Genomic DNA, 14,010 nt, shown 5'->3' with positions numbered 1-14,010 from the left:
CTGTGTTATCAGATCCGTTAATCTGCCCCGCTCTGCTGTTATCGATAACTCGTCTATTCTGGTATAAAAAAGCGGGACCGGGTCCTCGGCCGGAACACTTAATTGTTGATCATTTTTAGTCTAGATTTTGCTTCTCGCACTTCTAATATGCATCTTCTCGTGTTCCTGGCGAGAATCTCGGGCCTGAGGCTGTCTATTCTCCCACTGTGGCTATGTCATAGTCTAAAGAGTTGCATAACTATTTCCATGTTTGTAGGGCTTTGGACAGGCCCAGCAAGGGAGCTTGGAGCACTGAAAAAAACGGGGCCCCACCTGCGGTTGTGACTAACAGAAATAATTATCATCTTCATATCGGAATATCAACGCCGCAGTTGTCGTAGGAGGAGACTTCTTCTAGATTTCCCTACTTTTCTGCAATACAATCTGGCTTGACTCTTTTTGCTTGCAATTGGCCTGACTCTCCTTCTTTCAAAGCTCATCACCAGCCTGTCCCTCACCAATCCCCCGCTCACTACCTAGACTACAATGGCCTTCCGTATCGCCATGCGCCGCCAGCTGGTGGCCCGCACGGCCTCGCTGACCCGAGCCGCCTCCGTGAGTCGGACCCCTTGTTACCTAATGGCCTTTCCAGTTGCTGACTCCCGCCTCGTACCAGACTACCGCCGCCATTTCGCACCCCGACCCCTCGGTCAGCTCCAAGAGCGCCGCCATCGTCGCCGACTCGCAGCCGTACATGGTGGCCACCTACTCGCGCCCGTCGCCCGTCTTCGTGCGCGGCTCCGGCTCAACGCTGTACGATGCCGAGGATCGCGCCTACCTCGACCTGACCGGCGGCATTGCCGTCAACTCTCTAGGCCATTGCGACCCTGAATTCACCCGCATCCTGGCCGACCAGGCTGGCCAGCTGGTGCACGCCTCCAACCTGTACTACAACCCGTGGACTGGCGCACTCAGCAAGGCCCTTGTCGAGCAGACCAAGGCCAGCGGCGGCATGCACAACGCCTCGGCCGTCTTTGTCTGCAACTCGGGCTCCGAGGCCAACGAGGCCGCGCTCAAGTTTGCGCGCAAGGCCGGCAAGGTCATTGACCCGTCCGGTGCCAAGCATGAAATCGTCTCGTTCCACAAAGCCTTCCACGGCCGCACCATGGGCTCGCTGTCTGCCACACCAAACCCCAAATACCAGAAACCCTTCTCGCCCATGGTGCCCGGCCACGTCTACGGCACATACAACGACGTTGCCGCCATCGAGTCTCTGGTCACCGAGAAGACGTGCGGTGTCATTGTTGAGCCTATCCAGGGCGAGGGCGGCGTCAATGAGGGCTCCGTCGAGTTCCTCTCCACCCTGGCGGCCCGTTGCCGCGTAGTCGGTGCCGTGCTTATCTACGACGAGATCCAGTGCGGCATGGCGCGCACCGGCAAGCTGTGGGCCCACTCGCACCTGCCCACCGCGGCCCATCCGGACATTGTCACCACCGCCAAGGCCCTGGGCAATGGCTTCCCCATTGGCGCCACCATTGTGACGGCCGACGTGGCAGCCAAGATCTCGGTCGGCGACCACGGCACCACCTTTGGCGGCAACCCGCTGGCCTCGCGCCTGGGCCACTATGTTCTCGGCCGGCTGTCCGACCCCGCGCTGCTCGCTGGCGTCGAGACCAAAAGCGCGCTGTTCCGCGAGTACCTGCAGACGCTGCAGAAGCGCTTCCCTGAGCTCATCACTGAAGTCCGTGGCAAGGGCCTGATTCTGGGCGTGCAGCTCACTCAAGATCCGACCCGCATTCTGCAAGAGGCCAGAGAGCGTGGTCTGTTGATCATCACTGCCGGCACTAACACGCTGAGAATCACGCCCAGCCTGACTATCGAGGACAAGGAGATTGCTAGGGCTATGGAGATTCTGGGCGACGCCATTGCGGCGGCTCTGTAAAATGCTATTTATCCACCATGGCTGATTTACTCACTCGTGTTTACTACCCTGACTGGGTTCTCTATTCTTTCATGTACATATTGACTAACCATTTGGGAGTTGGGCGTTGACGGGATGTTGAGCTAACAATGATGCATCATAAAAGAACGAACTTAGTTTGCTTGGGCTGACTAATGATGAAAATCCAACGAGATCAATATGGGTTGTGCCTATTGTATGGCATGATATAGAGTTTGTCTGCATGTGTGTGTACAAAGTTCACCAACCCGAAAATATGAATATGTATGTACGCTCTCGTGATTGTCTGGTTCTACTTGACTCCCCATCACATTATTTGACCACCATAATGCCGAGACAGTTGTTCATTCCGTTGTGTCCATGGCATCACCATCAGTCTTTGACTCACCAGCAACCTCCTCAGCTGCCATATCCTTCAGCCGCTGCTTTGCCGCAGAGAGCTTCTCTTCCTTCCACTTCACAATGCGCTCCTTGAGATCAGTGTCAGGAATAACGTCATCAATCGTCATAGGTTGTCTAGTGAAGGGATCCTTGGGGTCAGAAAGCAGGTGTTGGATAATAGTCGAGCGATCGACAATGTTTTGGGAAGGCAGCAACACAGGGTCCTTCATCAGGTCACCCAGGATAGGATCCTCAAACTCGGACGGAATATCACCAAGATCAAGCTCAGCTTGGTCAGCCTCAGCCTTGGCTTCGAAAAAGCGGTCCTTGGCCTGAGCAAAAGTCTTCATTTCAGCAGGATCCTTCATCGACTTGCTAGACAAGATGGTGTAAGCGCGGTCAAAGGTAAGGGGCTTGTAGGAACGGCCGTCAGCTGCTACAGCCTCGATGAAGTCAGGCGATGAGCCTAGATTAATGTAAATATCAACAAAGTCTGACAGTAGTTGGATGGGCCGGAAGTGATATTTTTCGGGGTTTGTGACCTTCAATTGGCCACCTTTGGGGCCAGCTAGAGTCTCCAGGTTGTAGTTCAGCATGCTGGCCAGACGGTGCACAATCTCGGGCATGATGAAAGCGTCCTTCAGAGCCGAGGTGAACAGCTTCATCATCTCCAGAGTTTCGTTTGCAAGCTGCATATAGCTGGTAGCTGATGACGCCAGTTGTTGAAGCTCATCATCCTTCTTCTGTCGGTCTTCCTGGCTCAGTGGGACAGAGGCGTCCGAGGCCAGCTCCTTCTCAAGTGTGCGGATCTGAGGAAACTTGCCCATGGCCTCATCCAGAACGTACGTAGTATCGTTCAGCAACAAGTTGACAAATTGGACAAAGAACTCCCGGTTTGCCTTGCTTTCGTGCTTCAGTTGCTTGGGATAAACGTCGTTTCTGCTCCAAACTGTTTTGATGACCTGGAAAATCTCGTAACGAATATTGAACTTATCATAAAACTGAGAGCTCACTCCCGTATTTTCACACTCAATATAGAATTTGATGAGCGCATGGAGAAGATGTTTGTTCGCAAAGTCGGATGAAGCAAGCATGTCAGTCATGACACCACCCTGATACTGGTTTATTGGCCAGGTTCCAGAAAAGAGCAGAGTGACCAGGGATGACTTGAGGTATGGATTCTTGATGAGTTCCGAGCATTCCAGGAACGTGATGCACAGAGTCATCAGCTCAGGGCCAGTCGAGAAGGAAAGAATCTGGCCAACGTAGCGATACACAAACTTAAAGTTGTCCACCACATTCTGTAGGGCATACTCGGGCAGGCATGAAAAGGCCGGGTTCTCTGTTTGAGAAAGCGGAAGAGTAATGGATCGACCAGGAATGTAATCGCTTTGGCTGCCCACCCGTAGCAGCCATACGGCAACATAACGCATGAATCGGAGAGATGTCTCCTGCATCTTCTGGTCCATCAGGATCCCCTCAATAGAGTGCTTTTTGCCACACATGACATTGATAAAGTCACGATGACGAGCAACTACGCTCTCAAACTGTGCCATCTGAACGGGGCTCTATGAGTTTTCGTCTAGGTTAGAGACGTTTGCAAAGCCTGAACTTTAAGGGTATACTTACATGTGCAAACTTTGGCCGTTCAGCCTCCAAACGAGCGAGGTTTTTCTCATAATACTTGATCTCGCGATCCATGTTCTTGAGTTTACTGGACACAGATTCCACACCATAGTGATGCGCCGCGAGAGCGAGAAAGAACACCTCAGAGATGAAATGAGATGCTCCAGGAATTGTCTGAGCATAATACTCATTCGACGTAGCTTCATCCGCATTGATCTTTGTCTCATCTGAGATTTCCACTCGGGGGTTTTGGCGGAAGTAATCAGCGTTAATCTTGTCCATCTTTCCAAAACTAGTGTCCATGAACGGCTCACACAGGCAATCCAAAACACGTGTCACGTTGACCATGAGACTGTCCGAAGATACTTCCTCTGGTTTATACTGCATAGCGCGACGCTTATGGTTCTTGTTGACAATCAGGGCAAACCAGTCCAAGGTCTTTCCACGCGTCTTGGTATCAACGCGAACAAAGGCATTGATAACGCCAAGTAGGTCGGACTGGAGGGCCTGGAGGGTCATGCGCATCGAGTCCTGAGATCTGGAAATAGCGGCCTTATCCATTGTACGAGGAGAGGGGAAAAAGACCTTCACTGAAGAAGTACGTAGTGGTGACAGGTTGAAGAAAGGCCCCAAGATGGTGAGCCTCTGAATATCGTTTGCATTGTCCACACCAAGAAAAGCGGGATGTTCTGCAACAGCACGCAAGAGATCGGGAAACTTGGAATAGAGCAGTAAAGCCTGATGCAAAGTCAGTCAAAGACTTGTTTGCGATGATGCTGGTACAGATATTCAAATTCAAATGACTTACATTAAGGTGGCCTCTATAGTCGGATTCCATGGTCATATCAGCCACCTGCGAGCTGATAATACGCAGAGCTTCAGCAAAGACGTCACTGAGACCATCTACTTCATCAAAGCGGTTGATGGCCTCTTTAAGAAACTCGTCGTCGATTCCACCAACGTCTGTAGGGTGGAGGATGAGATGTTGGGCCAAAAAACGGGCTGAAGAGTTCATGTCGTCATCATCGGATTCACGACTGCAGAAGAAAGATTAGTTACCAATATGTAATATCGAGGCCAAACTCTCTAACAATCTCACTCACCCAAACAGCATGGGCATAGTCAGCGCAAACATGCAATTGCTAATGCACATGCGTTTAGCTTCTTCGAGAACCTCCATCTTCTCGGGTGTCATGTCCCTTGTTGGTGTTCTTTTGAGTGTTTGAGCTCGGCTCCAAGCGGGCAGGAGATATTGCAATAGAGGCTTGTTTTTGGAAAACAAGTTGGCGCCTTCAAGAATGGCAGAGTCAAGAATGATTGTATTAAGCTTGAGTGGTAGGTCGCCAGAGGACAGCTCCGCGCTGAGGTTGGGAAGGAAAATGAGTTTCACATTCGGGTTGGACTTGAGTGTACGCTTTTCGGGGTCAACCGTAGCTTGTAAGATTGTTTGTAGTATGCGGTCTGTATAATCTTCCATGGTTTCGAGTTGCACGGGCGCAACTCTTCGGGCAGGCGGAGCGGTAGTTTTCTCTGATGAGGGAGACGAGTCAATGCCATGAGCTTCTCTACGACGCTTAGCCCCCGGCGTACCTATGACAGGCTTGGCAGCGGCAGCCTTGATAATTGATGACGAAGACGAGATGCCAGGGTTAGAACGAGGGGTCTTCGCAGGCTCCGCCGGCGTGCTTGGTGGGCTCGTCTCGGATTTGGCTTCTGAAGAGTTTGTAGACCTGGCTGTCATTCCTAGTCTTTCCAGACGGCGAAGACGAATCTAAACCGGCAGAAGGTCTAGCCGTTAGTATGACATTTACATTATCAACCATATTCTATAAGCCCGGAATCCATTGTCCTTTCGATCAGTACAAACCTTCTCCATAGTCTCCCGATCGGGGGCATCCTGAGTCTGGCTTTGATTCGGAGTCCCTGGGGCAGAAGACTGCTCCGGCTGTTGGTTATTAGGATCCATGGGGGATGCACGTATATCGCGGGTGGTGATGATGAAACGGCCGGGTCAATAGCAAGGCGAGGGTGGAGGGGTTGTCAAACTCAAGTCGACAAGCTTTGGATAAGCGAGGTGGCTTGTTCGGGTATCGTCGCAAAAAGAAGGATCTTGTGATAAAATGAAGAATGAGGAAGAATAAAGTATTCGTCGGTTTTCGCTCGAGCTTCCAGCCGGATCGCGTGGGGCGGATTGTGTTTATAGAAGAAAAGACGAAGCACACCAGAGACTCCGCTTAGCAAGAAGCTGAGATATCCACGAATCCGCAGCGGAAAACATGGCCTAACCTTTGATACAAGACGGCTGGCTATTTGTCGCAATGTCGTAGCAAAATCTTGGGCTAGCCAATAGAGAGGGCTGGATTCGGGGAATTGTGGGTATTGTTTTGCATGTCAGCTGTCGGCAGCTGCTGGGCATATCACAGAGTACTACGTCCTTTATGTAGTTACATTAAGTGTGGTCTAAGTTGCTTTGTTCCCAATGTTTTCACGGAGTCAGTCAACTATAAGACGTTGGAGACACAGCTTGAGACCATTTCACTACGCAGTTGATTGTATTAGAGAGAAATTTATTTTGAACTGTGTACGGCCACCAAAGACCACCCTCTCAAGGACGTTTCTTCATATCCAAGTCCTAACCCCTACTAGTTACATCACGTGTCGTCAACTTAAGTGGGGCCCTGCCTGATAGTGAGCTCCAAGCTTAAGCTCGCATTGTGACGACATTCAAGTTGCTCCTGGCAACACATCATCAACGGCTTCCAACAAGCGAGCGTTTACTGTGAAGTCACCTATCCATCCCGCTATCTTATTCCTGTCGCAAACATGGCCTTATCGGTATGAGTCTTATCAATCAACATTCATCCGTTGCTGCTAACAAACCACCCTCTGTCACAGTGGAAGTCGTTTGACTTCTTTAACATTGCGCCTATCAAACTCCTGGACGAGGAAACTCGTGTTTTTTTTCAGAGCAACGAGATATCTTGTCTCTGTACGGGCTCCGATAATCTATTTCTTGGTTCGTTTGATGGATATGTGCGCATCGTCAACTCTAAGTGGAAGGTTGTGCGCAGCTTTCTCGCTCACGATGTCGGAACCATCACCCACATGCGCCAAGTTGATGGCACTAGTTTACTTGTGACCATATCGGTTCGTAAATACACGAAACCCCCCTTGGAAACATGGAACTTTTACATATACTGATACTGAACAGGAAGATCTTAGCAACCCTCCTGTGCTGAAAGTATGGGCATTGGATAAGCCCGTCAAGAAGACAAACATCCCAACATGTCTAACAACCCTCTCGATCAATAACAATAAAAAGCAATTCCCGGTGAGTAAAGGCTTTGTCTAATTGCGAGGTTGGATCTATGCTGTAAAAGTCACATGGACTAATCCGTGACAATACAGATCTCTGCCTTCAACGCCCTCGACGATCTCCGCCAAATCGCAGTAGGCTTCGCAAACGGATCTGTGATTGTGATTCGAGGCGATTTAATCAACGATCTTGGGGCAAAGCAGCGCATTGTACACGAATCTAACGAACCAATTACCGGCGTTGAACTCTCGGCTGATTCACAAGACACTATTCTCTTTATTTCTACGACATCGCGTATCCTCCGAATTCTGATCTCTAAAAAGGGACAGAATTTACCAGCAAAGACAGTTGAGGACATTGGCTGTGGTGTTGGCTGTATGTCTCGACACAAAAAGACGGGTGACGTCATTGTTGCCCGAGAAGATGCCCTCTATTATTATACCATAGATGGGAGAGGTCCACCCTGCGCATATGAAAGTGCCAAAAATCTTATTTCGACCTACCGAGACTATGTCGCACTTATTTGTCCTCCGACATCTGAAAGCGCACAAATCCAGAAGGAGCCAATAAGACGGCTTGGTGGAGCTTCCGACATGCTCAGCGTGTCAACCTTTCTTCTGCTAGAGCCAAGCTTGCGTGTGGTGGCTCATACAGAGTCAGTAGTCTCTCCGGTAAAGCACATATTTGAGCTATGGGGTGATTTATTTACCTTGACACAAGATGGTAAAGTGAGTATATGGATGATTTGGTCATCCCCTAAACAATTGACTAACAGAGCCTAGATTACCAGATATCACGAAAAGAATTTGCAAAGTAAACTCGACATGCTGTATCAACGGAACCTGTATCCTCTAGCTATAGAGTTGGCTCAAAAGTCAGGCTTGGATCCAGAACAACAAAACCAAATATTCCGCAAATTTGGTGATTTCCTCTATCAGAAGGGCGACTATGATGGGTCAATGATGCAGTATATTCGTGCTATTAAGACAACTGAGCCATCGCAAGTCATCCGCAAGGTATGTTGATTAAATAGTACAAGTTGGAGGCTTTCATACTAACATGTCCACTTGAAGTTTTTGGATACACAAAGAATTCACAACCTTATTTCATACCTCGAACAACTCCACGAACATCGCAAAGCAACTTCGGACCACACAACTCTGCTCCTCAATTGCTATGCTAAGCTAAAAGACATTGACAAGCTGGAAAAGTTTATCAAGTCTCCAGGTGATCTCAAGTTTGATCTGGACACGGCCATTTCGATGTGCAGACAGGGCGGATATTTTGAGCAAGCCGCATATCTCGCCCAGCAGCATGGCGAAACTGAAATGGTTGTCGATATTCTTGTAGAAGATTCCAAAAAGTACAAGGATGCGCTGGACTTCATCTGTCATCAACACCCCGATACCGTGAGTTCATTCCTGAAACTGAGTTGCTTTTGTTGGAAGATGTCGTTTTACCAGACCAGACATTCTGACATTGACCCGTGCGCATTTAGGCTTATCCATGCTTAATGAAGTATGCTCGTGTATTGGTTGAAAATTGTCCCAAAGAAACAACCAAAGTTTTTGTTGACTACTACACTGGTCACTATAAACCAAGGTTCAATGCTGCACCAGTGGAGATTGAAAGCAGAGCTAGCTCTGGAATCGCAGCCACGGCAGTGCAAAATTTGACCAACTTTATCGCCCTTCCATACCTCAACAGTTCGATCACTGCTTCACCTGGGACGCCTATTCGGGGCGGTGAGGCCAAGAATACGGTTATCCTGACGGACGAAGATGACATTCCTGCGCCTAAATACATGGCACCTCCTCCTAGAACAGCCTTCTCGTCATTCATTGACCATCCGGACGAGTTCATTCAATTCCTAGAGTCTTGTTTGGAAGAGCCCGATGTCAAAGAGTCGGACAGGACAGATCTTTACACCACACTTTTTGAGATGTATCTCCGCAAGTCTGCCGAGTCAAAGGGGGAGCATCGGGAAGAGTGGGAGTCAAAAGCAAAGAAGCTTATCGAGGGTGAAAATATACCCATGGAAAGCTCCAATGTCCTGCTTCTCTCGGATCTATCTGATTTCAAGGATGGAACAACCCTCGTCAAGGAACAGTCTGGGCTACTTTTTGACATATTCCGATCATACACTACTGCGAAAGACACACGTGGTGCAATGAAGGCGCTGCGAAAGTATGGCACAGATGAACCGCAGCTCTATCTCGCTGCGCTGAGCTACCTCACCTCGCACTCGGACATTTTAGAAGAAGCGGGCACCGATGAATTAGCCAACGTACTCAGCAAAATCGACAAGGACCGGCTCATGGCGCCTCTGCAGGTAATTCAAACCCTGGTTGACCAGGCACAAAAGTCAGGGGGCATAGCCACAGTTGGAATGGTCAAACCTTATCTGAGCGAGACAATTGAGAGAGAACGGCGGGGAATAAGTATAAACCGACGGCGAATTGCGGCTTTCCGGGCAGAAAGTGAGCAGAAACGTGGAGAGCTAGCAGATATAAGTGCTAAGCCAGCAGTGTTTCAAGCGACACGATGCTCCGACTGTGGAGCCGCTCTGGAACTCCCCATTGTACACTTTCTCTGCAAGCATAGTTTTCACCAGCGGTGCTTACGGGGCGGCGGGGCGGAGCCTGATGCCGAGTGTCCTCTGTGTGCAGGGGAGAACGCAACAATCCGAGCGCTGCGCAAGGCGCAAGAGGATAATGCATCCAAGCACGAGCTGTTCAAGACGGAGCTGGAGAGAAGCGAAGATCGGTTTGGCGCGATTGCCGACTGGTATGGCCGCGGCGTGATGTCACACGCCGGGGATGCTGAGTGATGTTGCGAGTATAGGTTTGAGTGGCAGTCGGACTCACGCGGGGCTAACTGGCTGATGAACGATAATTTAATTCGAGCATCAGATATATATAAATACTTCATCCTTGGTGTGTTGGGAACCGCGAAATGCATGACGTGATGTCAAGGCCTGACCAAGGGTACGTAGGTCCAAGACAACCAAACCAGGATTATTCTGCAGAATAAAACCAGGGAAAGTCGGGGGCTGAAGCAGTCAACACTTCCTTGCCATAAGCGGTGAGCTTAGCTTATAAATCGAAGTCTCTGCGAAGGCGAAGGACCCGTGGAGTTAAGAACAAAAAAGATCAGGAGTAGGTGGTCAAGAGTGGAATAGCCCCGGTTGATGCAGAGAAGTGAGGCGGGAAGATGGGGGCAAGATGGGGGGGGGGGCAGGACATACTATGTCATAAGGCCAGACCCATCTATTCCTGGCAAATAGGGTGTCAGGCCTGGACGAGGATCCCCCTTGCATCCGATTCTTCAGGGACGGTGCGGGTGAGCTGGCCTGGAGGCAGGGGAAGCTGGAAGCTAACCTGTTTGCACAATAAAACCTGGATAAGGGGACTCTCAGGGAGAACCCGAGCTTGCAAGCAACAAACGTAAAATGCCAAGCTGTGTTGCCTATTTTGAGCAAGCGCAGGAGACGACTCGTTTGGGAACAAGCGCGCGCATGGGCGTAGAGCGTATGCACGTAAGCAGAAAGGCAGACACGGCGGTCGCCCATCGTAGGGTTTTGGCTGAACCCTCAGCGAGGATTACAAATCTTGTGTAGCTGATTGCTGCCGGGACTGCGTAACCCTAGCTGCCTCCCACCTCCCGTGCTGATGAGGCGTGATGCTTCTGCCAAGCGAGTGCACGATATGCAAGATGCGATCCAAGGGTTGACACTGACGCTGATGCCGATTAAGTGGCCGCCTAAGCTGTTGGAGTTGCTTAGGTAGAATGTATCTAGCCCAGCCTGGGCTGGACCGGGATGACCTCTGTATCATTGCTCGCTGTTCTTCCTTTCTTCCTCCCCCCTGACATCTCACTTGCTCTGACCCTGCGGCGCTTTTTCATCAAGGGTTCGACGGACTTCAACTAACAACCGTTTACTTCGGTTTGGCTTTGGCACAATTTTTTTTTTCTAAAAACGAAACCGCTTCTATACGTGCTATCGAAGCGTCTGTTCTTCTCAGATGCAACTCTGTTCTGTCCCCCTTCTTTTTCTTTCTTGTTCTTTTTCCCGTCACGCCCGTTTTTCTTCCTCTTCTTTTCTCTGCTTCCGCCCGTTTTTCCAGCACCTACAAGTGCTCGCTTGGCCGCCACAACGCACACGCACACGCACACGCACACGCTGATGGTCTCTTCTCCCCCACCCACCCATTTCGCACTCTATATTTCCCTCTCGCTCTTTTTTTTAAATTTGTTTTTTTAGTCCCATTTAACGGCCATGGATCCAAGCCTCGGCTTTAACCTTAACATGAATTCGATGCTGTTCCAAGGTTCCGGTTACGGCTTTGAATCTCCGCCCAATCCAGACTACGGCCTGGACATCGAAGACGCCTCGGTTGGCTCGGGAGACGGCGGTTCGCAAAGCCCGCCAGACATGCTCTCGGCTGCAGAGGGCGGCGGCTCGGGCTCCAGCAACCGGCCCGAGGTTGCACTGCTGCGCAAAAAAAAGGAACGCCGTGGCCACACAAAGTCGCGCAGGGGCTGCTTCAACTGCAAGCGCCGCCGCATCAAGGTCCGTCTCTGCCTTTTTTTTTCCCTTTATTTTTCTTCCCGCATCTTTGTCTTGCGTGTTGGCGTGAGGGAGCCCCAAGACACGCTGCGCTGCGCTGCGTTGGCCTGGTCGCGTTGCGCTGCCCGTGTCTGCTGCGGCGGCTGCGGCTGCTCGCGGCTTGACGTCCGCCCCATTGTCTATTGTTCGCCATTGTTCACCTCTCTAACGCTTATGTCTCGCCACCTGTTCGTTTAGTGTCAAGAAAGCCGGCCAGCCTGTGGCCACTGTGTGAAGACCGGTCTGACATGTGAATATCCCCATGTGCCTCAAGTCACCCACCAGCCTCACAACCAAATACCGCTCTTCAGCCTGCTGGATATGCGCTTTTTTCAGCACTTCCTGGCACATACTCCCCGCTCAAATAGTCGCGTCTGGAGCCATCATGTTCCGTATCTATGTCACATGGTAAGTCTCTACGCCGCTAGTCAAGGCTTTACCGCTACTGCTGCCGCCGCCGTCGTCTCTGCCTCCGCCTGAGGCCTCCAATGACCCGGCGCTTGGTCTCCCAGCCCTCCCGCCTTCAAACCACCGCCTGTCTAACTGATCAGTACGACTACCTCATGCATGCCGTCCTCAGCCTTGCTGCCACAGATCTTATCATCACCGACCCCAGCCTAAACCAAATCGCCCTCTCACACCGCTTCAAAGCCATCCAGGCCCTCAAACGCCGCCTCAACGACATTAAGCGCGTGTCCGGCTCCATGGAGGAAACGAACGCCTTGGTCGCCACCTGCTACGCTCTTACCTTCCAGAGCGTGCTCCTCGACGATGGCATGATTGAGTTCATGGTCTTTGTGCGCGGCATTGTCATTGTCGGCATGCACATGTGGATGAAGGGCCACTCGCCATTGTTCTCGTCCCTCCCAGCGTCTGCTCCCTCTCCGCCAAATCCAGCTAGCATCGCTTCCAGCACCACCAGCCAGCACCAATCCCAGCACACCTACTCCCACGCTACCGGGCTCCATCCGCCTCCTGGGCCCGCGCCTTCGCTCCTCCCTCGCCCACATACCATCCCGCTGTTGGCGCGCCACTGGATCGACATGGCCAGCACTGCTGTCAGCACGCTGCAGTCGCTGTGCCATGAGCCGCTGGAAATCGAGTACCAGCAGCTGCTCTCGGAGCTCGTCGCCACGCTATACGTGTCCTCCGACCAGGCCTGCAAAGTCCTGCGTGCCCAGTACCGCTGGTGGATGACCCTTCCCCATCACCAGTTCTGCAAGCTCATTAACCCCTCCAACCAGGTCACGACGCTGCTGTTCACGCACTGGATCGGCCTCATGCAGATGCTCGCCGCCGTGGCTGACCCACGATATACCACGCCTCAGCACCACCATCACAGCCACCAACAGGGCCTCGGCAGACAGACCAGCCACCACGGATACCTCTCCAACGCCCAGTTCGGCGTATTCAAGTGGCTCAAGTACACTAACCGCCTGGTCGACTACTCGCACCAATTCTACAATACATGGCCCACCTGGGTCGAACAACAGCTTGTGCGCGACCCTAACGTCTTCAATGCGTCTCCTCCACCTTGATAGACATGATATCCTTTACTTGCCAATAAATGCATAATACCACGTGACTACCATAAGCATCGCATCGCATCGCATCTCATCCCATCCCATCCCATCGTCCGCCTCAGTCGCCGTACTCTTCAGGATTCCTTCGATGAATTATTTGTGTCTATGCCATCCATGATCCCAACATATAAAAAAAAAAAAAAAGGGGGAGGCCTCTGCCCACTGAAGTCATACAGAGAATAGTCATGACAGAAAGGTACAGGCATCAGATCGCATTTATCCGTTATTATTAAGCATACGATGCGTACCAGGAAAAGTATCCTGTCGCAGCTACAAATATCATCTGATGTCAAAAACCCAATGACCAGGAAAAAAAATCAAATCAAATCAGATTTAGCTGAATCGGTGCTTTACCCGTTTTATTGTGTATAACTAGTTGGGCTAAATTGCCCAAGCGGCCCCAGGCCCCCAAAAACAAGGCTGCCAAGGCACCGACAAAGACTGTCCAAGTCCAACCTGTGGTCTCTTGTCTATCTCCACAGCCTCTCTTGGCGTTTCATGCCGCCCAGTCCCGTCGCTCCAAGCCTCTATGGGTATCCACCTGTCTCGTAGAAGA

The 14,010-nt window shown here is 51.0% G+C and overlaps 4 protein-coding genes across 4 annotated transcripts; 3 read left to right on the top strand and 1 right to left on the bottom strand.

The window, feature by feature from the left end:
- Nucleotides 1–525: 525 nt before the first annotated feature.
- BROUX77_001140 (uncharacterized protein) lies at nucleotides 526–1,921 on the top strand (the record flags this gene model as incomplete). Its single annotated transcript, XM_073745537.1, has 2 exons — nucleotides 526–594; nucleotides 656–1,921. 2 exons carry the CDS (start codon nucleotides 526–528, stop codon nucleotides 1,919–1,921), a joined length of 1,335 nt encoding a protein of 444 aa, XP_073609375.1.
- A 362-nt stretch (nucleotides 1,922–2,283) lies between these two features.
- BROUX77_001139 (uncharacterized protein) lies at nucleotides 2,284–5,912 on the bottom strand (the record flags this gene model as incomplete). Its single annotated transcript, XM_073745535.1, has 5 exons — nucleotides 2,284–3,888; nucleotides 3,950–4,684; nucleotides 4,755–4,983; nucleotides 5,050–5,717; nucleotides 5,814–5,912. 5 exons carry the CDS (start codon nucleotides 5,910–5,912, stop codon nucleotides 2,284–2,286), a joined length of 3,336 nt encoding a protein of 1,111 aa, XP_073609374.1.
- Nucleotides 5,913–6,769: 857 nt separating this feature from the next.
- BROUX77_001138 (uncharacterized protein) lies at nucleotides 6,770–10,092 on the top strand (the record flags this gene model as incomplete). Its single annotated transcript, XM_073745534.1, has 7 exons — nucleotides 6,770–6,781; nucleotides 6,842–7,093; nucleotides 7,158–7,277; nucleotides 7,355–7,990; nucleotides 8,045–8,278; nucleotides 8,336–8,671; nucleotides 8,761–10,092. The coding sequence occupies 7 exons, from the start codon at nucleotides 6,770–6,772 to the stop codon at nucleotides 10,090–10,092; spliced, it is 2,922 nt and encodes a 973-aa protein (XP_073609373.1).
- Nucleotides 10,093–11,541: 1,449 nt separating this feature from the next.
- BROUX77_001137 (uncharacterized protein) lies at nucleotides 11,542–13,409 on the top strand (the record flags this gene model as incomplete). Its single annotated transcript, XM_073745533.1, has 3 exons — nucleotides 11,542–11,839; nucleotides 12,146–12,279; nucleotides 12,423–13,409. The coding sequence occupies 3 exons, from the start codon at nucleotides 11,542–11,544 to the stop codon at nucleotides 13,407–13,409; spliced, it is 1,419 nt and encodes a 472-aa protein (XP_073609372.1).
- Nucleotides 13,410–14,010: the final 601 nt, after the last annotated feature.

This window comes from Berkeleyomyces rouxiae, assembly GCF_048999995.1.
Source record: "Berkeleyomyces rouxiae strain 22BRR77 chromosome Unknown BrBRR77_ptg000001l, whole genome shotgun sequence".
NCBI classification, from domain to species: Eukaryota; Fungi; Ascomycota; class Sordariomycetes; order Microascales; family Ceratocystidaceae; genus Berkeleyomyces; species Berkeleyomyces rouxiae.
The sequence above is the reverse complement of the archived record's forward strand: the minus strand, read 5'-3'. Positions and strand labels throughout refer to the sequence as shown.